The sequence below is a fragment of the Peromyscus leucopus genome, chromosome 18 (assembly GCF_004664715.2).
Source record: "Peromyscus leucopus breed LL Stock chromosome 18, UCI_PerLeu_2.1, whole genome shotgun sequence".
Lineage (NCBI taxonomy): Eukaryota > Metazoa > Chordata > Mammalia > Rodentia > Cricetidae > Peromyscus > Peromyscus leucopus.
The window spans coordinates 40,851,214-40,875,072 of NC_051078.1; the positions used below are offsets into that span (position 1 = coordinate 40,851,214).

The 23,859-nt window shown below is 44.8% G+C and overlaps 2 protein-coding genes across 2 annotated transcripts; one reads left to right on the plus strand and one right to left on the minus strand.

Annotated features, from left to right (window-relative positions):
- Positions 1-35: 35 nt before the first annotated feature.
- On the minus strand, positions 36-10,898 carry Arl1 (ADP ribosylation factor like GTPase 1). Its single transcript, XM_028880303.2, has 6 exons — positions 10,746-10,898; positions 8,896-9,033; positions 6,581-6,662; positions 5,229-5,340; positions 1,437-1,615; positions 36-384 (listed from the first exon to the last, which is right to left on the minus strand). The coding sequence occupies exons 1-6, from the start codon at positions 10,747-10,749 to the stop codon at positions 354-356; spliced, it is 546 nt and encodes a 181-aa protein (XP_028736136.1). The 5' UTR covers positions 10,750-10,898; the 3' UTR covers positions 36-353.
- Positions 10,899-10,998: 100 nt separating this feature from the next.
- Positions 10,999-13,798, plus strand: LOC114700599 (40S ribosomal protein S12-like). Its single transcript, XM_037196833.1, has one exon. The coding sequence runs from the start codon at positions 11,676-11,678 to the stop codon at positions 12,078-12,080; it is 405 nt and encodes a 134-aa protein (XP_037052728.1). The 5' UTR covers positions 10,999-11,675; the 3' UTR covers positions 12,081-13,798.
- Positions 13,799-23,859: the final 10,061 nt, after the last annotated feature.

The following is a 23,859-nucleotide window of genomic DNA, read 5'->3' on the forward strand; positions in this document are numbered from 1 at the left end:
TATTAGTGTTCATACAAACAAAATGCAACCACTAATTTAAAAATAGGAGGGTTCCCCCCAAGAGTGTACATTCTTTAATAGAATTGTATTTGTGTAAGAATTCCATACAAATAGAATATATACCTTAACACAAGAAAGCAAGGAAGACTATTTTACATTACATAAAGCATCTGGGTGATTCAATCAAGCTAACCCTCTTGCCAAATACTTGTTTTTTATATTTATTACAAATAGTGGAGTCAGTTCTGTACAGCCTGCAATCACACAGTCCTAACAGTCAGAGAAGCACATCCGGCTGATTCCAATAAGGATGGGACGTAGCGTTGGGTTCACAGGAACTGATGTAAGCGGACTTACTGTCTGCTTTTCAATGTTTCCACTAACCTGCAGAGAGAAAATGCAATATAGTTAACAAAACCAACGTCCAGGTATAAAGCATGAACATTTACAATATAAATTTCAAAATTAAGATTACAAATATTAACACAGATTAAAGATAAAGCCCAAGTATCTATTGATTTTTCTTTCTTTTCTTTCTATTTATGTTTTTCTTTTTTGAGACAGGCTAACCTTGAACTCACCACAGAGCCAAAGGTGGCCTTAAATTCCTGACCCTCTTGCCTCTGCCTCCAAAGTGTTGATATCATAGGCAGGCACCATCAAATGAGTCTCAGGTATCTATAGTCTGCTATTACTGCTGGGATGTATGCATGCACAGTTCAGAGATAGAAACTGACCTCTATTCTCAAGCATCTGGAGCAGACACACCTCCTGAACAATTATAGACTAATGGACAAGCACCTGTCACTGGTCTGTGACAAGGGCACATAACTTCACGCGTGTGGTCAGACAGTGGGATCACAGATGATGCACTTGAGGATCTTTTCGGGGGAGGAAGACAGTTGCAGCAGGGTCCCACTATATAGCCTCAGCTGGTCTTGCTAAGCAGACCAGACTGGCCTCAAACCCATAGTGATCCTCCTGCATGTGCCTCCTGAGTGCTGGTATAAAGGGATGAGCTACCACCGTGCCTGTCAAGAATCTTCTTGACAAGAAGCAAGCCTTATCCTAATTCCTGAAGGCCTCGGAACTGGAAGGGGATGTAAAGCAGAGGGGCAGCTTACCTAGTAATAGCAGTTATGTGAGTGTGGCTGGAATGAAGACGTTTACTCAGGAAGACAATGGGAGAAAAAGCTGGAAGAGGTGTTTATTCTATCTGTCTAAAAGCTGCTATCTAAATGTCATCCCCAAGAAAATCAGCGCTGCATCATAGGCCAGTGTGGTAATGCACACGGGTCTGGTCCCTGCACTAAGGAGGGCTGAAGCAGGATCAGATCCTGGGCTGTATACCAAGACACTGTCTGGGGAAAAATAAAAACTATCCTATAAGGAAGCTCGCCATATGCACGAGCAGCTGGCTTCAAACAGACACTCACCATTCCATCGCCTCATCAAGGCCAGTGCCTTTGGTTGCGGATGTTTTAAATATCTGCCACTTTCGGTCTTTCAGAGCAGGTAACCCAAGTGCATTGGCCATTTCTGAGGGTGTCATGGCCTGCTCCATGTCCTGCTTGTTTGCAAACACCACTAAAATGGCCTTTCTCAGCTCTTCTTCCTAAATAAAATAGAAGGAAATAATAAATTAAAAAAATAAAGGAAAAATCCTTTCATCAGTTTGTACCCTTGAATTGGGAAAAAACACCAACATTAAACTGTGTTGAAGAGAGTGTGCTGGTGCATCCATACTCCTGTGAACATCTCTAATGAAATGCACTGGGTCACAGAAAAAAGACAAGAACACGGAAGGAAGGCCCGCTGGGAGGAAGGGGCTGGTGGAGTGAGAGGAGAACCAGAGAAGATAAGGGAGTGCACATAAACAAACACAGTGTGTACACGCACACAGGGCAATGGAAAGAAACCCACTGCTGGGTACAGCTGGCGCGTGCTAAGGAGACAGACGCATCCAACCACACAGAGAAAGAGAAAGGACAAGGACGGCAGTCTTGAACTTGGAAGGCCAGGGCAATCAGTAAAGTCCGAGGCTAGCCTGAGGACATGGCAAACAAGTTAAGGCCAGCGGAGGCTAAAAGCAAGATCTTATCTCAAAAAAAAACAGGACCACTAATCAATCCTGATTTCCAGTCAGTCCTGATTTCCTATCTTATTTGTTGGTATTTTTAGCACACCTGAATTTTGAGGGTTTTGAGTTGCAATTAAACCTTTTTGTAAATCCTCCCACTGTTTCAGAAAGGCTTTCCCAATCCAGGTATCTCAGGCTTATCCACCTACACATTCATGTAGCTAATTTCCGTATTTTACACATATTTCATTTGGAATGTGTTTATGTACACAAAGAAGGTAAGAACCTAGTGCTCTGTGTGTGTGTTTTAATGTGAACAGTACAAAATGGCACTAGACCTACAGTTCACCTAACAGTGTCTGCTGATGGACACAAAAGCTACTTCCTAACAACGTGACTCCCAGTCCTTACTCGGTAAGGTTTTGTGTTCTCCAGAGTGAGTTAGGGAAGCACTCTGCTGAGCTACACCCCACCTTCCCCACCTTGGTTTTGAGTAAGTCTTTGAGCTGTGTAGTCCAGGATGGTCTTGTCTCATGATCCTCCTCCTCTGCCTCCCAAGTACTAGAATAGAAGCACGTACCTGTAATTACAGGCCCATCTCTGTAAGATTTCATAAACCAAACCCTTATGTTGCAAATGACTCCTAACAATCTTGCACAACTCCAGAATTATAAATTAAAGTTAATTATCAGTCTCTCCAAAATAATACTCTATATAATGTGAACCAGGCCTAAATAAAGCTGCTGTTTTAAAAATCCATTATATGTAACAGTGGTCAATAATGGAAACCGGCCATGAGAGTTAAAGAGAGCAAGAGGTGTAAGGAGGGTCCCAGGCATCCACTGGCCCCCACTCGAGTGTTTGAGGGGGCTCAGGGGGCGTGGCCTGAGGACGAAGGTAAGTCACGGGAGGGGGGGGCGGCCTTTAAGAGGAAGTGAGGTGTGTTCTCTCAGGTTCCCGCTGCAGTTGACACTGTGAGTCCTCAGCTTCCTGCCTCTGCTGCCATGCCTCGCCCCCCAGTGTCACGGACTCTAATCTACGTCTGGACCCTCCTGTACGTGGCCTCCGCTGTGCTGCCGCACCCCAGCGGCAGAGGAGCCAGAACCGGTACTTAAGCATCAATTAGCTGGGTAAGGTGGAACTGTAGAAAAAGGAAGAGCCACTTCATTTTCTAAAGAAAATGTTACTGGGCTGTTGTTAATGAATCGAAGCATATTTACTTGAGTCTTTTGTTTAATGAATGCTCTAAATTTGACGATCTCAGTAAATGTATTGAGTTTTTGAGCTAGAGACACAGCTAAGGGGTAGAACTCTTGCTTAGCATGTACACGGCTCTGAGTTCAACCCCAATACCATTTAAAAAAAAAAAAAAGAACTGCAAGGCCTTATGGCCTTTAATCGCAGCACTTAAAAGACAGAACCAGGTGGATGGATGTCTGTGAGTTCAAAGGCAGCCACGGCTACAGAGCAAAGCCTTGTCTCAAAAGCAAACAAAACTGACGCAAAGCATGCTCCTGCCTCACTAGAGAGGGCACCAGTGCAGACAGGGGACAGAGACACGAGGAGCGGGCACTGGGAGTGCAGGAAGCGCAGGTTCAGAGGAGCTCAGCACGGCTGCTGGGCTGCAAACAGTGACAGGAGAGCCTCCTAACGCAGGGCAGAGCCGCACTGCAACCCAGAAACACACCTTCTCAGTGCACGACGTTTCCAAACTGGCCAAAGGGAAGACAGCAAAAAGACGGGACTGGAGAGATGGCTCAGTGCCTACAAGCACTGCTCCTCCTCCAGAGTTCGGTTCCCAGCACCCGCAATGGGTGGCTCCCAACTGCCTGGACTCCAGTCCGAGGGGGGCTGACACCCTCTTCTGGCCTCTGAGGGCACCCACATGTATGTGCACGCACCCACATATATGTGCACGCAGACACAAACCACAGAAAAAAACAAGTCCTTTAGAAGTCATACTATTGGGGCAGCAAGTCGGGTCAACAGGTAAAAGTTGCCTAAGTGTGGCAGCAACCTGAGATACATCTTTGGATCCTACATAAAGGTGGATGAGAACCAGCGCTACAAAGGTGTGCTCTGACCTCAATGGGCAAGTGTGTACACATGCAAACGCGCACGCACACAGACACACAGACACAGACACACACAGACACACACACACACACACACACACTAATAGTTTTGTTTTGTTTTGTTTTTTTAAGTTGATTTATCTTAAATTAAAAGAGCTCTCAACTTTCAGGGAATCATGAAATCTACCTTACAGGAAGCTATAGGGTTGGATTTTCATTCCATCCATCATCATTCCAACTGTACTTCTGGAATAGGATGTAATGCACACTTTTTAAAAAGAAAAGAAAGCAGGAGAGACAGACAGACAGACTGACCAACTGACTGGCTGACTGACTGACTGACTGAGTGACTGACTGGCTGGCTGGCTGGGATAGAGGGAGGGCTCTGGTTAAGAGCATTTTGCTGCTCATGCAGGGAACCCATGTCTGGTTCCCAGACACACATGGTAGATTACAACCATCTATAATGCCAGTTTCAGGCAGACCTTCTTCCAACCTCGTCAGGCACCAGGTGCACAGGTGGTGGAGAACCATCTGTGCAGACACACGCAGACACACACACACACACACACAGACACACACACACACTTCTTTTAAATAAATCTTTAAAGGGGTGGGGAAAGTTAGCCCAGTGGTTAAGAGCACTTGTTGCTCCTGCAGAGGACCCAGGTTCAATTCCTAGCACCCACACATTGGCTCAATCATCTATACCTCCACTCCCAGGAAATCTGATCATCTCTTCTGACCTCCATACACACCAAGCATGCACACAGTACTCACAAATGATGCAAACAAAACATTCATACAGGGCTGGAGAGATGGCTCAGAGGTTAAGAGCACCGACTGCTCTTCCAGAGGTCCTGAGTTCAATTCCCAGCACCCACATGGTGGCTCACAAAACATTCATACAAATAAAGAAATAAAACAGATAGAGAAAGAATAGAGGAAAACTATCCTTGCGTGTTTTTCCATTATTTCACGTGATAATATACATAGGAAAAAGTAAACAAATTAAGTGATCCCTCCAGTTCCTCATTTTAATGTTTAATGTTAATATTTAAATGTTTGCTTACCTCCAACATGGCAACTAACTCTGACTTGGAAATGCCAATTCGGTCTCGGTCACAACTGTCAACTACATAGATGACAGCATCTGTGTTTGAATAGTAACATCTCCAGTACGGCCTAAAGAAAGTCCAAGAATGGAAAAGATGTTATCCCGAGAAAAAACCTGACATGTCAATTTCCAAGTTGGACTTGGGTCAAGGACAGGGAGATGGTGAATACATGCCAGCCCTGCTCCACTCTGTGCAGAACAATGCCTTATGATCTGCTGTTTCTGATAGAAACGCATCTTGCATCACACTTGGTATGACTAGGTTGAAAGAAGAGTGATAAATATTAAATTATAGGCCCAAAATTACAGTTTCAAAGTAAGTTTGAATTTCAGGCTGAGAAGGTAGAAATATAATCCACAAAGAACACTAACTACACCGATAGGAAAACTGTACACAGACCTGATAACTGTAACTTACAAGTCTTTAACCAGGAACTCTTACAAGAAAAGGATGTCTTTTGTTTGTTTGCCTTTTCCCCTCGACACAGGTTTCTCTGTGTAGACCAGGCTGGCCTCGAACTCAGATCCTCTTGCCTTTGCCTTCCGAGTTCAGGGATTAAAGGCATAAGCCACCACTGCTTGGAATTTTTAATGTGACTTTATATGTCCTTAATCACTGATGACAATCAGAAGTAGAATTGGCTACAATAAGAAGTAATCTCAAAAGTGACTTAAGTGAGTTACTGAATGGGAGAATATTTAGTGACTATATTACTGATATATATATTTCTTTTGTCTTTTATGAGACAGTCCACTATGTATATCTGGCTGGCCTGGAACTAGATATGTAGACCAGGATAGCCTCCAACTCACAGAGATCCTCCTGCCTCTGACTCCGATGCTGGGATTAAAGGTGTGCACCGCCATACTATCAATCTCTCAACAGCAACCTTACTACTGCTCTGGGCTGGTCCCCTAAGCCACTGGCAGTCAGTCATGCGCAGTCCAGTTGCCGAGCACTGAATTTCACCGGTCACCTCTATTTATGTCACTGCTGCATGGCTTTGTATGGGTGCCAAACATCCTCGGAGGATCAAAACAAAACGTAAACCAGGGGCCGGTTTCTGAGCCTTTCAGGTTCTCATGAGAGGATTTTCACTTAAGTGATTATCTGAAAAACTGAGTTCCTTAGATCTTAATTACTGGATGCTCTCAGGAAATTCCTAGTTTCAAATCCCACCTCATTTAAACAACCGCACCCCTATCTAATCTGCAACAGAGATTTAGTATTTTGGTTTAGTATTGCCAGCACTAAAAAGAGCCAGTAAATGTCAAGCACAACCAAATGACCTGGTGTTTACAGCATACCTGATACTTGTCTGTCCTCCTAAGTCCCAGACTTGGAATTTGAGGTTTTTGTATGTCACCGTCTCTACATTAAATCCAATAGCTGAAAGAGAAATCAAATCAATAGTAGATGTAGACTAACACACTCTCCCGGAGTTTTAGCAACTGCTGTTAATTTTCAAACATTTTGGGCTGGGTTATTATAACATTTAAGACAATATACTAAGATACACACACACAATTAACAAGATCAGCACCACCTTCAGGTTACAAAAAAACCTCGTGACCACTCTGTGCATGTTATGCATGTTATTAACACAATTGCCGGCACCCATGTGTGTGAGAGTGTGTAAGCCAGAGGACAAAGACAACACTGTGTGTTCCTCGGTCACTGCCCACCTTTTTTTTTTTTTTTTTTTTTGAGACAAGTGTCTCTTGCTGGCCAAGTAGGCTGGGCTGGCTGGCTGGCCATCAAGCCCTGGGCATCTACCACATGCAGTCTGTTTTTATATAAGCCCTAGGGACTGAACTCTTGTCCTTAGCATTTTACCTACTGAGCAATTTCCCCAGTCCTAGAGGTCTATTAAACTTCCCTGAGTACTAGCATACAAGTGTTCAGAAAGGCTTTTGCTTGTTTGTTTATTTGAAACAGGGTTTCTGTATGTAACAGCTCTGGCTATCCTCGAACTCACTCTTTAGACCAGGATGGCCTCAAACTCACAGGAATTCACCTGCCACTGCCTCCCAAGTGCTGGGATTAAAGGCGTGTGCCACCACTGCCCAGCATCTTCAGAAAGTTTTATTTGAAAAGCACAGTTATAGATATAAGAGCTGAAGTTCTGGCAGATAGTAAAAACTAAAATTATAATGACAGACTTATAATTAAAAACTAAAATTCAGTGAGGACACAGCAATGACTTTGTGGGAGCCACGTTCTCTGCGGGTGTCAACCTTACAGACCCTCTGCAGACATCTCAACAGCTCACTTGTAACAAGGTCACAGCTGGCATGGTCTATATCTCACCCCTTCTGTCCACCATTCTTCCTAGGTGTAGCTCTGGCACCACACGGCTGAGACCAGATACTACTTTCAGAGAAAGGAGTCTAAACAAGGGAGAAAATGATGCTGAAAACACTTGGCATGGACATGTACAAAGTTTGCTCACATTTCCTAAGCTTTAAAAAAAAGTCAGAGTGAAAAATGACTTCCAGTAACCACTGATTTTTGTTCCCTATTAACGTTGTGTTGGTAGATGATGTATTTGGTGGGCAAGTATGCACATTACAACGGAAAAATAAACCACAGCAATCGTAACACACTGAAAACCAAGTTCCTTCTCCTTCAGAACTGGACAGACGCAGCTCTGTTCTTCACCATCAAGAGCAGTGTTCATGTGCAAAGAGCAGGGGTGACAGCAGCCCACACTGCCGTCCACCCACTGTGTGGACTGGGATTGCAAAGTGACGTCACCAAAAGCTACCCAGACGGAGGGGAGAGTCTGAGAAGTGAGGGTCAAAGGAAATGAAATAACAGATGCTACAGAACCCAAACCTTCTTCCATAAAAGCAAAACAAAAAATCCTGGAAGGGTTAGTACAAAATGACAAGTCATTCAGAACACAGTTTAAAATCTTGAGCAAACTACATGGATTCTTCAATTTAATTTAAATGTATTACTCTACACATTTAGTTCAACAACGGAAAAAGTATAAACATCATAATTAAAATTTTATTTTAAACATCAAGAGCATCCCTATGTAGTAAGATAGATAGGACTACTCGAAAATAATTTTCTAGGACAGCAAGAATAACAAGGCTATGAACAGAGTTAAAGTTCGGGTGTTCCTTCTTAGTTCTCAGGTAACCTGGTCATTTCAACACTCAGCCTCTACAATTCCCATCTTTAAAAGTGATCTACAGAATTACTCAGGAGAAACTACACTGTGATTCAAGTAACAAAAACATGCAGAAAAATGTACTTTGTATACAACACCACCAATGTAACATCTCTATATTCATTAAACCATTAGCAAAGCACCTTGTACACTTCATTTACTTACTGGACGAAGCCAGTAGATATTTAGTATCCTCATTGAGCATAAAGATTTAGTGACTTAAGCCAACTATAGCTCTAAACAGACATCTGTTTGCCTGCCTGGATAGGAAACAAGTACATTAAAACGCTTCTTACTCCATTTAAAAAAAAAATTTTGTCAGTATCATTTTTTCCAAAAAGTTTACAAACCCCTATCAACCTATCATATGACTAATTTATTCAGAAAATTGTATTAGATAGAAATCAGAAAAGTTCTATGAGTTATCAAACCAATACTTACTGGGAATAGTAGTAACAACTTCTCCAACCTGTAATCTGTACAAAATTGTTGTTTTCCCAGCACCATCTAATCCCAAAATTAAAATCCTCATTTCCCTGGTTCCAAAGAGACTGGAAAAAATACTTGAGAAAAAGCCACCTACAAGAGAATAAAAACAAAAACGTACTTAATATCATCTTTTAAATTAGGGCCATAGGACATTTAACCTTGCCTTTTGAAAGCTATATGCCTAATCGAATAGCAAAATATCTCCCTGGATGCACAGGTGGACACTTTTGCTTCCAATGAAACACATTATTCAACAGCAAAGTACTAAGTGATGTTCCCAGGTCCCGAGTACTGTCAGGAGGCAGGAGATACACTAATCAGACACGCAGGACACGCAGGACATGCAGTACAAGTGCCTTTGGTGCACTCCCACTAACCCACAAAACTACCACAAGAGACTCTGATGGCCACACAGGACAAAATACATTTTGTTGCTGATTTGTTTTTCTAATAACAGCTACTATGGAAAAGTCATTTTATTATTATTTAGGGGGATTATTTTTTGAGACAAGGTCTCACTTTGTAGCCCAGGCTGACCTGGAAATCAGTATGTTGACCAAGCTGGCCTTGAACTCATAGAGATCTGCCTGACTCTCTTTCCTGAATGCATTAGAAAACTCATTTGAGACAGTAAGACTCATCCAGTATTTTATGAAATATTTCCAGGAAACATTATGCACCCAAGGCACCCTGCAACATAAAAAGTATTTGTGGCACACACAAACTCTTTGCCTTCAAAAGTCACTAAAGAAAAAAAAAAAGACAATATAAAGTGAGAAAAGAGAAAAGTGGGGGAATATAAAGGAGAATATGCTCAATATGCAATACGAACAGGATATATTTAATCTTAAAAATAAAAGGCAAGGCCTTTGGCTAGTGGTCCAAGCCTGTAATAGTACCAGCTACTTAAGGAGGCTAAAGCGCCTTGAGTCTGAGTTGGCTACAGCATGAGTTGAATTCAAGGCTAAACAACTTAGTGAGAGCCTGTCTCAAAGTTTTAAAAAGACTGGGACATAGCTCAGCAGCAGGGCGTTGCCTAGCACGCTCAAGGCTGACTTCAATCCACACACAGGCACACACGGAAAGGAGAAGGGCCGAAGACAGGAAGAAGAGATGTCACACTGTACACAGAACCTTGGGGAAAGAATGGGTGTGACCCGACAAAGTCCTTTCAACCCTTTTACACGTAGACGAGAGGCGGAGAAACAGCACTGAAGGGTGACAGGCAACCCAACAGAATCAGGGTGCTCGGGATCACTGTTGAGAAAACCGGGGAGGGACCGAAAGCAAGCAACTCCCCAGAGGGAGGCTCCAGCTGTCCTGGGGGGCGTCACCTTAGGGGTGCGCTGGGGCCGCTGCTGGCGTTCGGTCCCTCACCTGGGGGAACTGCAAATCGTGCGAATCGCGATAAGGAAAACAAAAACAAAAACATAAACCCACGCCCTGGGCGGGCTGTTAACCTCCCACTTCGCAATTCCACCAACCGTGCCAGCGGGCGAGCAGGCGAGAGAGCAGGCGAGCGGCGCCCGGAGCCACCGCAGCACCTGGCCTGGGCTGTCCTCAAAGTGACGCAGCCCCAACGCCCACGCAGAAGCCACCCGAGGGGCCGGGCACCCGACGCCCCGCTCCTCCCAGCCACCCGAGCCGGGGACGCGGGGGGACGGGGTTGGGGGGAGACCCGGGCCCGGGGGCGGGGTCCCCCGGCAGGTGATGGTGGCTCCGTCGCCCGGGGCCTGCGGCTCCGTCCGTCCGTCCCCGCCGCCGCCGCCCCGGGCGCCCGCCGCCCTCCCCACGCTCCTCACCCATGATGAGCCGCCGCCGCGCCCTCGCCGGTCCCCGGAGTCAGGCCGGGACTCGGCAGCGAGTCCTAGTCGAGCCTGGGCGCCGCCACCTCCGCCGCTCCGGGCCTCCGGTTCCCAGCCAGGTCGGCCAGCAACTTCCACGTCGTCCACCCGGAGAGGGGGCGGGACCTGGGGGGGCGAGAGAGGCTACTGCGCCTGCGCGCCGCCGGGGCACGACGGTCTGGGCGTCCGCGTCGGCGTTTTCGACGCACAGCCTCAGCGTGCTGAGCGGAGCTGACGTGCCGCTCCACAACGATCACCCAAAAGAAAAAAAAATTTTTTTTTTTTAGAAACCAAAAATCAGTCTCCTGATTCCTATATTCAAATCGTCACGGTTTGGTGTTTTTAAATCCTGACACCCAGTCGTGGCGAATCGGCCAGCGCAACGTAAGAGTCGGAGCGCGGTGGCGCGAGGGCGCAGGATGCTGGCGCACAAGTGTGCGGCGTCGCGGCGGCTGTGGATGGCGCTGCGGTCTGCGGAGGCGCGTCCGCTGCTCCCCAGATGCTCTCCCGCAGCGGCAGCCGAGGTTACGTAACAATAACGGGAAAGCTTCCCCCCTTGCTCCCTGCGAGCCGCCCCTCCTCCTTGCGTGCCCCCCCACAAACACACGGAGCAGCCTCCGCCCGAGGTGTCCTAATTTTTTGTCCCCTAGGTGGTCACCCGACCACCTTCCCGCCTCCGCAGGACTGGGGAGTCGCTGCCCCCTGCGACTTAGGTCGGAAGTGAACGTGTAGTTTTCGATCGCTGCTGGGTGGTGTCGGAAGGGGTTGGGTGGCCCCGGACATTGCTAGCCACGCGCGTCGCTTCGGCGCCCGGAGGCTCGCAGGCTCGCAGGCTTGCGTGCGGTCCGGGATCGCATCCACCCGTAACCCACCCACCCACCCAGCGCCATGGCCAAGGCAGCCACCGCGGCGGCGGCCGCGAGTGCAATGGACGTCCATGCGGCCTTGAGAGAGGTGCTGAAGACCGCCCTGGTCCACGACGGCCTCGCGCGAGGAATCCACGAAGCTGTCAAAGCCTTAGGCAAGGGCCAAGCCCGCCTGTGCGTGCTCGCCGCCAATTGTGATAAACCGATGTACGTCAAGTTGGTGGAGTCCCTCTGTGCGGAGCACCAGATCCACCTCATGAAGGTTGATGACAGCCGGAAACTCGGGGAATGGGCAGGCCTCTGCAAAATCGATCGGAAGGGGAGACCCCGTAAAGTGATAGGGTGCAGCTGTGTGGTGGTGAAGAACTATGGGAAAGACTCTCAGGCCAAAGATGTCATTGAAGAGTACTTCAAATGCAAGAAATGAACGGCAACCACAAAATTGGCGCATTTTCTTTTAAGTTCCTAAAAACGTAGACAAATAGCATTTATCTCAAAGTCTTGAGTTTTCGCCGGAAATGGCAGCACTTTTTAGGTTCTCTTCCAAATGTAAATTTCGTGTATTATGTTCTTATTTATTCATGGAAATTTTCATCTATTTGGAAGTTTACGAACTGCATGAGATTTGGTCTAGCATTAAGGTTTAATTGACAAAATCATATGTATGCTGCACAATGTGATGTTTTGATATGCATATGTATATACTATATAATCATTTTGGGATATATATATATATATATATATATATATATATGTATCTGTTTGACATACTAATTTACTTTGTGTAAATACCCCAAAGTGAATACTACAGTATTTATTTTATTTTTTGAAAATCTCCATACTGTTTTCCACAATGGCTATAATGCTTTACATTCCTACCAAGAATGACTATTTTGCTTTTTACTTAAATTTACTATATAGATGTTGAATTAAATCTTCCAACACCTTCATCGTCACCCAAAGTCCTAGATTCACAGAAACATTCCTTTTGAGGAAAAATTGTCCCAGGAAGTGAATTTCTACCTAGACACCTGTGAGGTCTGGAGAGTGATCTACGGTAGGCACAAATGAGTTTATTAAGTATACAATAAGCAAAGGTAAGACATTAAATAGCCTGTAGGAGATAGAAGCAACAGATAATAAAACATCAGTTCAAGGTGCTCACCATATCCAGCAGAGGCAAACTGAGAGAGCAAACAAAAGGTGGCATCCAATCAGGAACTTAAACATCCAGAAGTCGGCGAGAATCCTCACTGAAGCAACCACCTCGAGTTCCAGAGTGTCCCCTTAGGTGGGGCTTCCGTGTAAAAGAACAAATGACCGCAGATACAGACACCATCGAGTCAGGCTCTTGCAGCCATCCAGCAGAAACCAACTGGGCCAGCCCCGAAAGCAAAAACAGATGTCACCATTTGAGAATTCCAAGAGCATGGCATCCATTCCACTGGTGAGCTTCCATCCACTGGTGAGCTTCCCATGGCTGCATGGCTGGCTTTCCACTTTCATCCTAGCCGTTTTTATAACATGGAGTAAACACTAGTAATTTCTGTTAGAAATGCTTCTCTTTCTAGCTGTTCTCAAGGACACAGCAATTTTTGTTTTGTTTTTGTGTTTGTTCCTTTCTGCTTTTCTCTTCAGGTTGCAGAGCCACGGACCAGGCTCACTCAGCATAGGGGAGGGGGGGAGTTTTAGGATGGTTGACCCTGAAGGAGTACAGCCAGCCCTGCCTCCAGCTTCAGCTTAAAGAGCACGTGACACTTTACCAATCAACGCCATTACAACACCTGAGCCTTTTGAAGGTTATTTGTACAGACTGCCTTGTCTTTGCATGCTTCACACATGAAGCAGGCTTATGATGCCACTGGCCTCCCCCGTTCGTCCCCACCTGCTCTCCGACCTGAGTCGCTACACTTGGCAGGTCTTGGTTACTGCTACTTCAAACCTGTGCTCTTACAGATTTATCTCTGAGTACAATTGCAGAAAACACCTGAGGGTATGGATTCTCTTTAAAAGAGGCCAAAAGGAAAACTTTGCCACATTTGTAAGTCAACTAATAGACAACACTATAAAGGATGGGCAGCACACACCTTTGATCCCAGCACTTGGGAGACAGAGGCAGATGGGTCTCGGTTTTCAAAGCCAGCCTGGTCTACAGAGTGAGTTCCAGGACAGCCAGGGCTACATAGAGAGACCTTGTCTCAAAAAAAAAAAAAAAAAAAGAAAGAAAGAAAGAAGGAAGGAAGGAAAGAAGAAAGAAAGAGAGGAAGAAAGAAAAGGTGTAGCTGAAATTTTTCCTGTTGTTTGTTTATTATATATATTTTTACTGTTAAAGTTAAAACTTTCAGCCGGGCGGTGGTGGCGCATGCCTTTAATCCCAGCACTTGGGAGGCAGAGCCAGGCGGATCTCTGTGAGTTCGAGGCCAGCCTGGTCTCCAACGTGAGTTCCAGGAAAGGCACAAAACTACACAGAGAAACCCTGTCTCGAAAAAAAAAAAAAAAAAGTTAAAACTTTCCTTTTTAATTAAACAGAAAAGAGGAAATGTTGTGGGATAATGCTTTTGTACACTGGTTTAATAAAACACTGATTGGCCAGTAGCTAGGCAGGAAGTATAGGTGGGATAAGCAGACAAGGAGAATTCTGGGAAGAGGAAGGCTGAGTCAGGAGATGCCAGCCTGCCATCCAGGGAGCAGCATGTAATGGCACACAGGTAAAAAGCCCCAGAACACATGGCAACATACAGATTAACAGAAATGGGCTGAGTTTAAGTGTAAGAGCTAGTCGGTAGGAAGCCTGCGCTTATAGCCGAGCAGTTTTAATTAATATAAGCCTGTGTGTTTATTTGGGTCTGAGTGGCTGCTGGACCGGCAGGTGAAAGATTTGTCCTGACTTTGGACCAGGTGGGACACAGGAAAACTTTCAGCTACAGAAAGACATCACTATAAAACTACTGTGAAAATAAGACCCTGTAGGCAAATTTTGGAACCTCTGTTTTTCAAACCTCCACAATAAAGAGTAGTCTTGGAGGCTAAAGAGACAACTCAATAGTTAGAATCTCCTACTGCTCTTGCAGAGGACCCAGGTTTGATTCTCAGCACCCACATGGTAGCTCCCAACTGTCTGTAACTCCAGTTCCAGAGAATTGGATTGCTCTTCTGACCTCCATGGGCTCCTACATACACCAACTGTACACAAATACATTCAGTGTACATACATACATATATTTGGTATTTTTCAAGACAGGGTTTCTCTGGGTAGTTTTGCTGCCTGTCCTAGATCTCGCTCTGCAGACCAGGCTGGCCTCAAACTCACAGAGATCCACCTGGCTCTGCCTCCCAAGTTCTGGGAATAGAGGTGTGTGCCACCACTGCCCAGCAAATTAAGTATATTTTAAAGAGTGACCTTAGAGGAAGTAGAACTATAAAGTCATGCTCACAATAAACTTATACTGCAAAACTTGGGATTTTTGTTCTTGAGACAACCACACAGAAATAACTTGTTTAACATGTTCACTCAAATGTCATATTTAAAATCACAACATGCCCCACTTCCCATTGTTCTAATTTTTAGTACAAGTTCTTATCCATGTTGGACACCAAACATAGACGAATTTCTAAACAGTCATATTAAATAAGAAACACAGAGCCAAATACAGCTGATAGCTGAAGAGATCAGAGCAAAGAGCCACGACTGGCCTTAGCTTTCCACCATGAAGTAGCTTCCACAGAGAGAGCTTCTTCCTGTCTAAACTGTGCTTTTATTGCCTTCCTGTTCTGCCTTCTCATTGGCTCTAAGCCCAGCCACATCACTTCCTTGTCACTGCCTGTCTATACAGACCTCCAGGTCTTTATGATTGGTACTGGGATTTAAAATGCTTGTCACCATGCTTGGCTGTGTCCTTGACCACACAGAGACTCTGACTGCCATGTGATCAGATTAAGGGCATGTGCTACCACCACCTGACTTCTGTTTATGGCTATGACTTCTGATCTCCAGGCAAACTTTATTTATTAACATACAAATATCACATTTCAGCACAAATAAAATATCACCACATTTCCCCTTTTTATTCTAATAAAAAAAAGTTGCCGGGCGGTGGTGGCGCACGCCTTTAATCCCAGCACTTGGGAGGCAGAGCCAGGCGGATCTCTGTGAGTTCGAGGCCAGTCTGGGCTACCAAGTGAGTTCCAGGAAAGGCGCAAAGCTACACAGAGAAAGCCTGTCTCGAAAGACCAAAAAAAAAAAAAAAAAGTTTAGTTATAAGAAAAATTATATACAATAAGTACAATAGCTATATACAATATATACAAGCAATAAATACCTAAACAATGTCTAGTCCATTTGCATTTGACAAACTCAGAGAAAATATTCCATTATCTATCCTATTTGGTAAGTAATATACCTGAATCATTTTCTATCCTAACTTATATTACTAACAAAGAACTATTTTATAATATCTTTCAAATTTATACACTTACACCTCTTAGTGAGTTTCTTTTCTGAAATTCTTAACAAGGAAAACTATAACTATTTAATCTTCAACTAACTATAACTATATCTAATCTTCAGCTCCCTCAGAGACCCAAGGAGGAAATAATATTACCTAATAAAACAGGAAGTGCAAGCAAGTGGCTTCCAAAAAAAAAATGTGAGTTGACAGAAACAGCCAGCTGCCTGGACAGTCACCAGAGGTTTCTTCGAAATGTTGGGGCATCATCTTCTGCCTGTAGGCTTAGCATATCTGACAGACTCATTTGTGAAGTAGGATGTACACAAGGCCTACAGTTCGACCTCACATTTGGTGCAAGTAGTCCATGTACCAGATAAACCTGAATTCCACCAGTGTCCTGTCGTGATTCAGGATTTTAAATTCTGGAAATTGTTAATATTTTTGGAATTCAGCTGTCCATTCTTCTTAGCTTGTGGGTGGCTTCATCTCGGCATCCTGTTCTTCCCTGCATCCCATTCTTCTCAGCTTGTGGGTGGCTTCATCTCTTTTATTAAATGCCAGTCTACCATTGAGAGGTTAGACTCCGTCAGCTTAGTTACTCTTTCAAGAATAACTGTTTCAGCTGCTGTTCCACTGCACATCAGAATCCATCGGTCCACTGCCAGTTCAGCTGCCTTTGAAGAAAGGAGCACTGTACCTTTTCCAGATTGCAAAGGCCACTTCGGTGATGGTATCATATTGCCCTGACCTTAGAGGATGCCTGTTGCTGAAGACACAACCACACTTGTCTTGACAAGAATTGGTAGTCCTTTGTTTCGTGTCCTGTCTGTTCATTTTGTCCTGTTTGTCAGCAGTCGATTCGAGGACACTTTGTTGTCCAGTGGCTAACTTTTGCCACAATGAAAGTTAACTCCATATACAGTTTCTTCAATGCCCATATTTTCTCTGAAGTAGATTGGTGCTGCCAGGAGCCAACATGTCTCATAGTCATAAAAAAAGGAAAAAAATCTAAGTTATTAAAACATTTTAAATACCATATTCTGTAGATCTCTGAAGGGTTTGAAGATGTCTATCTAAAATATATCTGCTTGACCTTGAGAACATACCTAATATGACTACAAGTTTGATTGTAATGTCTAACTACTAACTTTTATTTCTTTATATCCTAATAGTTGGTAATAATAACACTCAAGGATTAGCAAATTGCATTACATTGTTAAATGGGCTGTGTAAATACAAAATCCTGAACAAGATTAGAAATATACCTACAGCATTTTCTAACAGGAACCTAATTTGCTCACTATGTACTTGTCTTATGCTTATTATCTTATATTCATTCACTAAATGTAAAATAGGTGATTTTTTATTGTTATTGCAGAAGAGCACTGCAGAATTTGTTTTTGTTGTTTGTTATTGTTTGGGTTTTTTGTTTGTGTGTTTGTGGTTAGTTGGTTGAGAGAGGTTCTCCCTCTAGCCCTGGGTAGCCTGGAACTCACTGTGTAGATCAGGTTTGTCTCCTGTGTGGGTCACCATGCCCAGCTATATGCTAAATTAGAAAATGAGATTTGGGGACAAATGCCATGATCATTAGTCTAGTTCTTCAATGTTATATCATTGAATTTGTTACCTACAGTAGTCATAAATGAACTATTAATGTGATACTGGAGGTCAAATTACCAAAGAACCGTCGTAGTCAAGAGCGGCCACTAGGTGGAGGTAGTGCTCCAAACCCATTGCCCTTAGACGCCTGTCAATTGGTCAGTTTATTAGAAGCGGTGGACAACTTGCTATTTTATCTGTTTACGGGACAGAATCTTACTGTGTGATCCAAGCTGACCCTAAACTTGTGATCCTCCTGCTTCAACTCTCTAAATGCTAGGATAACATAGTGCATAGTACATAGCCTAGCTTCGGAGGAAACTGTTTTCCTTTTTTTTTTTTTTTTTTCAGAGTCCCACTCTGTAGCCCAGGCTGGCCTCAAACTCATGATGATCCTGCTCCTTCAGCCCCGGCTCCCCAGTGCATCGATTATAAGCATGAGCCACCACACCCAGCCGATTTAATCTTTTTCAGCTGATATAATCCAATAATAACTTACTGAATTTTAAAATAGATGTGTTTTCACAGTAGGTACAGCATTTTAAGTTTCTATGGTTCCTCAGAGAAAACGATTGAGTTTCTGTTGTTTCTCTGAGGATCTTGAGGTCCTAAGAAGCTGATGGTGGCTGCCAGAGACCGAGGTCTCCTGGGCCAGTGGCAGGAAGCAGGAGTGGATCTGCCCATGGCAGGCTTGTGTTCCTCCCAGAAACCAGAAACTGGTCTTCAGTGAGGACCACAGATGATGGGACTTCAGCCGCAGCACGGCCCCCCACAAGGAACCAGATGCCACCATCCAGCAACGTACACAAGGGGAGGCAGGAACCCTGGAGGCTGAAGGTAACAGGGTGTGGGGAGTCAACAACGCCTCTCAGAGAGGACATTGGGGATCACTGTATTTACAGCAGTACCCCCCACCCCCGGGGCCTCTGTAGGGCCTCTCCAAAGGGTAAGACGGGGTTTGTTCACACCACTCTGACAGAGATGCTGGGAAACAGCACCTAGCCATTTTGTAACCTTTCTTCGCTGGGAGGCTGACGACTTCCTGTTCCTGCAGAAAGACTCAGATTGCGAAACCACACTGGTCTAAGTGAAAGGCCTGGAGGCCTTCCTGGTTTCCTTTCTCTTAGTATCTGGGAAAGTTTCAGACTTCCAGCTTGATGTGCATCCTCATTCCTGAGCTGCAGAGAACCAGTGTTGACTGCCCTAAGGATGTGGCAGGGCCTGGGGTGTGGAGGGGAGAATTTCCCCTACCCCCTGGGCTTCTGGCTGTTTCTGCACCAATATCATTCTTGAAAGCTTTGTAACTTTTCAAAGACTTGAAATTCAGCCCACATCTCAATTCAGCCCTCCTCTAGCCCAGGATAGCCCCTTGAACACTCAGCAATATTCCTGCTCCAGTTTCCTCGGTGCTCGGGTTACAGGCTTGCACCACCACACGGTTTCTTTCTGAGGTCTTAATCAAAGGTCCTCCAGGCACACCATTGGATTTTCCATTTTGCCGGATGGAGAAACTTGGAATGAAGTCTCGCTTTCTAATCTTTTCAGTCATTGGCCAGCTCTCTGCTCATAGACCCAACCATTCTCCTCTCTTACAACTTCTTGTAGTTCTCAGGAGCAAAGTGATTCCTTCAATACCCCGCCTGGAAATAGCCCAGCTTGCTCTGAAAATCCATTAGCCATGTGACACAAAGTTCATATTGCTACAGGAAGGTTTTGGCCCTTTTCACAGCTATCTGCCACAGTTTGTCCCCAGCCTGGTGACCCTTCACTAATAGCCAAAATAGCCTGTTTTTCCAGCTCCCGTCCACTGTGTTCACAAGCCAAGGCCACATTTTAAATTTTCGTGTACCCATGTCTGCTACTGATTTGTGTGTCAGCCAGTACTGCTGTGTAACAAGTTACTTTAGAAATTAGTATTTCCGTGTAGGCACCGTGGTGTGTGTGTCCCAGCACTTAGCAGGAGTGTCACTGTAAATTTCAGGCCAGCCCTGTTTACATTGTCATTTCCAGGCCAACCAAGGCCACACAGTGAGACCCTCTCTGCAAAACAAAACCAAGGCTGGGAACACAGCTTAGTGGTAAAGTACTTGACGAGTATGCCTGAGGCCTCAGGTTCCGCCCCAGCACTACACATTCATACACAAATTCAAGAGATTAAAGCAACAATAAAGTGTTACTTATTCAAATCATCTGGATTAGTTGAGCAGTTCTTTCTCTTTCCATAGTCTCCTGTGGGGCTACTTGTGCAGCAGTATTCAACTGGTTTGCTGCCTGGCTGAGTTGACCTCTTTGCTCATATGGTCTTCTTCTCCCCAAAAGGCTAAACTGGTTCTGATATGGCTCACAACAGATGCATATGTGTGCACCAAGAGGCATGTGCAGGGATGCTGAAAGGACCAAGCAGATGCCATAACAGGCTGCTCAGTCTTGTCTCAGAGATCAGGCCTCAATTTCAGTTACGTGAGACTGAGCAAGCAGTCTCTGGGAGGGGCGTGAACAAAAGACATAGTCCTTGCAGTAGCTCCCTTTCTGCACGTACTCTGACTGCTCAAAGTTCAGTCAGATGTTTACTGTCTGGGGCCCCTCACCAACTTAGAGTTATGTGCATGACGTGCTAGGCCAGCCAGCCCCCATGGCGGCTCAAGGACAAAGCCTGGGACTTGTGCTGGACAGCCCCCAAAGTGATAATTGTAACCACCAACCAGTAAATTCAAAGGTTACATACCCTCACCCAATTAAAAGAGAACAGAGATAAAAAATAAACCAATCTGAGTTGCACCCGTGCAAGCCCCCCTAACCCCCCTGAAGGGCTTGTGGTTTTTGCCTTTAAATAGCCAGCCACAGAAAGAAAAGGCAACTCCTCCCTGCCTCACTGTATTGGGTGTAGGAATGAGTCCCCTGTCTAGACTTGTATCTGCAGAATAAACCTTGCTGTTGCATTCTGGACATCCAAGGTCTTCGGTGGTCTCTTTGGGGGGTCACAATCTGGGCATAACAATGCTTAAACAGCATTATTCACATAATCAAGGACCAAACAGCTCAAATGTCTGTCCTTGTGTTATGTTTATCACCTTTAGCAAATGACTTTGGGGACCACACTCTGAGTAGGATTGAGGAGGAGGAATTGTTTCTAAAGCCACAGCACTTTTCCTACCTCATACCGACTAGCCTATCCTCACACAGGACTATCCTATCCTCACTCAGGACTAGCCTGTCCTCACACAGGACTATCTTGTCCTCACACAGGGCTAGCCTATCCTCACACAGGGCTAGCCTATCCTCACTCAGCACTAGTCTCTCCTCACACAGGGCTAACCTATCCTCACACAGGACTATCCTCACTCAGGACTAGCCTATCACACAAAACTAGCCTGTCCTTCTTGCGGGCTGCAAAAATATATCATGAGATTCAGATGTGTATTAAAGCTGAACTTTGACCGGCCAAGGGTCTGTCAAAAGGCAAGCCATTTATTCTGAATATTTGGTGTTACCTAGCCTTTAATATCTCCAGCTGTCTTCTACTATGAAATCCTTGTATGCCCAGACCAATTGGTAAACAGTTCAGCTCCTCAGACCTGCTGAACCTACTAAGTTACTAACTGCCCTGCTGAGTTTAGGAGACAAACTGGTGGGAGATGCCTAGCTTTGTTTCTTGTGCTAATGAAGCTCAGACCATCCCCTCGCCTTGAGGGGGCCTAATGATTCTCTAGAGCAATTGACTGAGAACAAAAGAGGTTTTTACTTATCTAGGTAAGAGATAAAACAACTTTCCTGAGGAGGCAGGGAACCATGTGCTCAGGGAAAAAAAGGGCAAGCATCTTCGGTAGACAAGGACAGAACAGCATGGTGAGAGAGAAGAGAGGTTGACAGAGGTTCCGTAGAGAGTAAGCAGATCTCTAGTAGAGTTTTCTGAGTTCCAGGAGTAGAGAGTAGCAGAGATGGAGAAAGAGCATACAGAGGATGAAGATGAGGTTGAAAGCATAGGAGTTTAGTCGTTAGCAGGACTATGAGCTAGGGAGCTGGACGGAACTGCAGTTATGGAGACAGGATTTCATCCCAGAGAAATAAAGTAGATGGATATAGAGCTTGGCATGTCTAGAGTTATTCCTGCCTTGAATGCCCAGTGAAGCTATAGCTGTATTGACAGAATTTTGTCTTAGAGGAATAAAGTTAACAGACGTCAGAACATGGTGTACGTAGACTTTTCCCTCAGCTCCCACGCTGGACTTAGCTGAGTCCCTGGACCCTGGGTACTCCATATGTCCTCACACAGGACTAACCAGTCAGTACAGAGCAGTCTGACAGATGACCCCTGAACACTTGTGCAATGCGAAGAGTCCAGCATGACCCAAGAAACCACACTGCAAAAGGTAACCTGAGAGATGGCTCAGGGGCTAAGAGTGCTTGTGGAGGACCCAGGAGGATCACGGGGCTTGCTGGCCATCTACACATTTCAGGTGCTGTGAGAGACTCTAGCTCAAGAGAATAAGGAGGGGGCTGTAGAGATGGCTCAGCGGTTAAGAGCATTAGCTGTTCTTCCAGAGGACCTGGGTTCAATTCCCAGCACCGACGTGGCAGCTCACAACTGTAACTCCAGTCCTAGGGGTACTAAAACACCAATGTATATAAAATAAATTGTTTAAAAAAAAAGAGAGAGAGGGAAAAATAGCCAGGCATGGGGAGTGTACACCAGGGCTACACGGAGAAACCTTGTCATAAAATACTAAAAATAAATAAATAAAATAGGGCAGTGGTGATACAGGTCTTTAATCCCAGCACTTGGGAGACAGAGGCAGGCGGATCTCTGTGAGTCCAGGACAGCCAGGGCTATGTAGATAGATAGATAGATAGATAGATAGATAGATAGATAGATAGATAGATACATACATACATACATACATACATACATACATACATACATAGATACATAGATAGATAATAGATAGATGATAGATAGATAGATAGATAGATAGATAGATAGATAGATAGATAGAAAGACATAGGAAGACACCAATGTTGACTTCTTGTCTCTTACACAGAGAGAGAGAGGGAAGGAGGGAGGGATAGAGTGTACCATACATAACAACAATAATAAATGTTTAATTAGTGAAGAAGAAAGCTTAAACTTCTTAACATGGGATTAAAATCCTTCTGCATGACAGGGGATTCACTGTCTGATTTGGACTTTTAAAAAAAGCTTTCTATTATCCAAGGGAAGCCATTCAACCTCTCCATGGCTCAGCACCTTTCCAAATTGAGGTTATACTTTTTTTCTAAAGATTTACTTATTTTATGCATGAGCAATATCTGCATGTACACCTTTATGCCAGAAGAGAGCATCACATCCAACTAGAGATGGTTGTGAGCCACAAAGTGGTGGCTGGAAATAGAACTCAGGACCTCTGGAAGATCAGCCAGTACTCTTAACCACTGGACCATCTCTCCAGTCCTACACTTTCTAAATTGAAGGATCAGCTGATGGTGTAGCTTCTCAGACATTAATGCGTTAACATACCCAAAGATGAGAGCCAAGCAGAGCCACACATTGATATTGTAATTGTAAAGCTAGGGGGTACTCATGTTGCTGGCCCCCAGACCTCCCTTTGAGGAACTCTGAAGTTCTATTCTCTGTTTACTGTGTTTTATACGGTTGGCATTGTCATGGTCTGTGCAATGCTCCCTGCTCCATGCTTTCTCCATTATTTCTCATGACATGAATCCTGCCCATCTCTGCTGGCTTTTCTCTATGCCGTTCTAGTACCCAAATATTGGTGAAATTATTAAGGCCACTCCTCATAGTTAAAAGGAAAGTTTATTAGTGGCACAACTTACAAATGAAGGGATAGATAGGTTGCAGGGTCTGAGGAAGGTGTATCACAGTCCAGCGGTGTTCTTTGGAGCTCTGCTCAGTCAACGTCCACCGTCTAGGGTCCAGGAGCAGAGAGCACCATGTCCGGATCTCCAGTCTTCAGGGCCCTCCCTTGGCCCCGCCTTGTAGGCGTGATAGTTACCGAAGCCTCAATGGGGGTTGGAACTTTCAGACCAAAGCTGGAATGGCTACCCACTACACCCAAATCTTCACTTTCTCTACTGTATTACAGTACTCAGTAATGGTGATTGGAATTTGCACTCATTGTCTATAACCATTAACTATAGCTA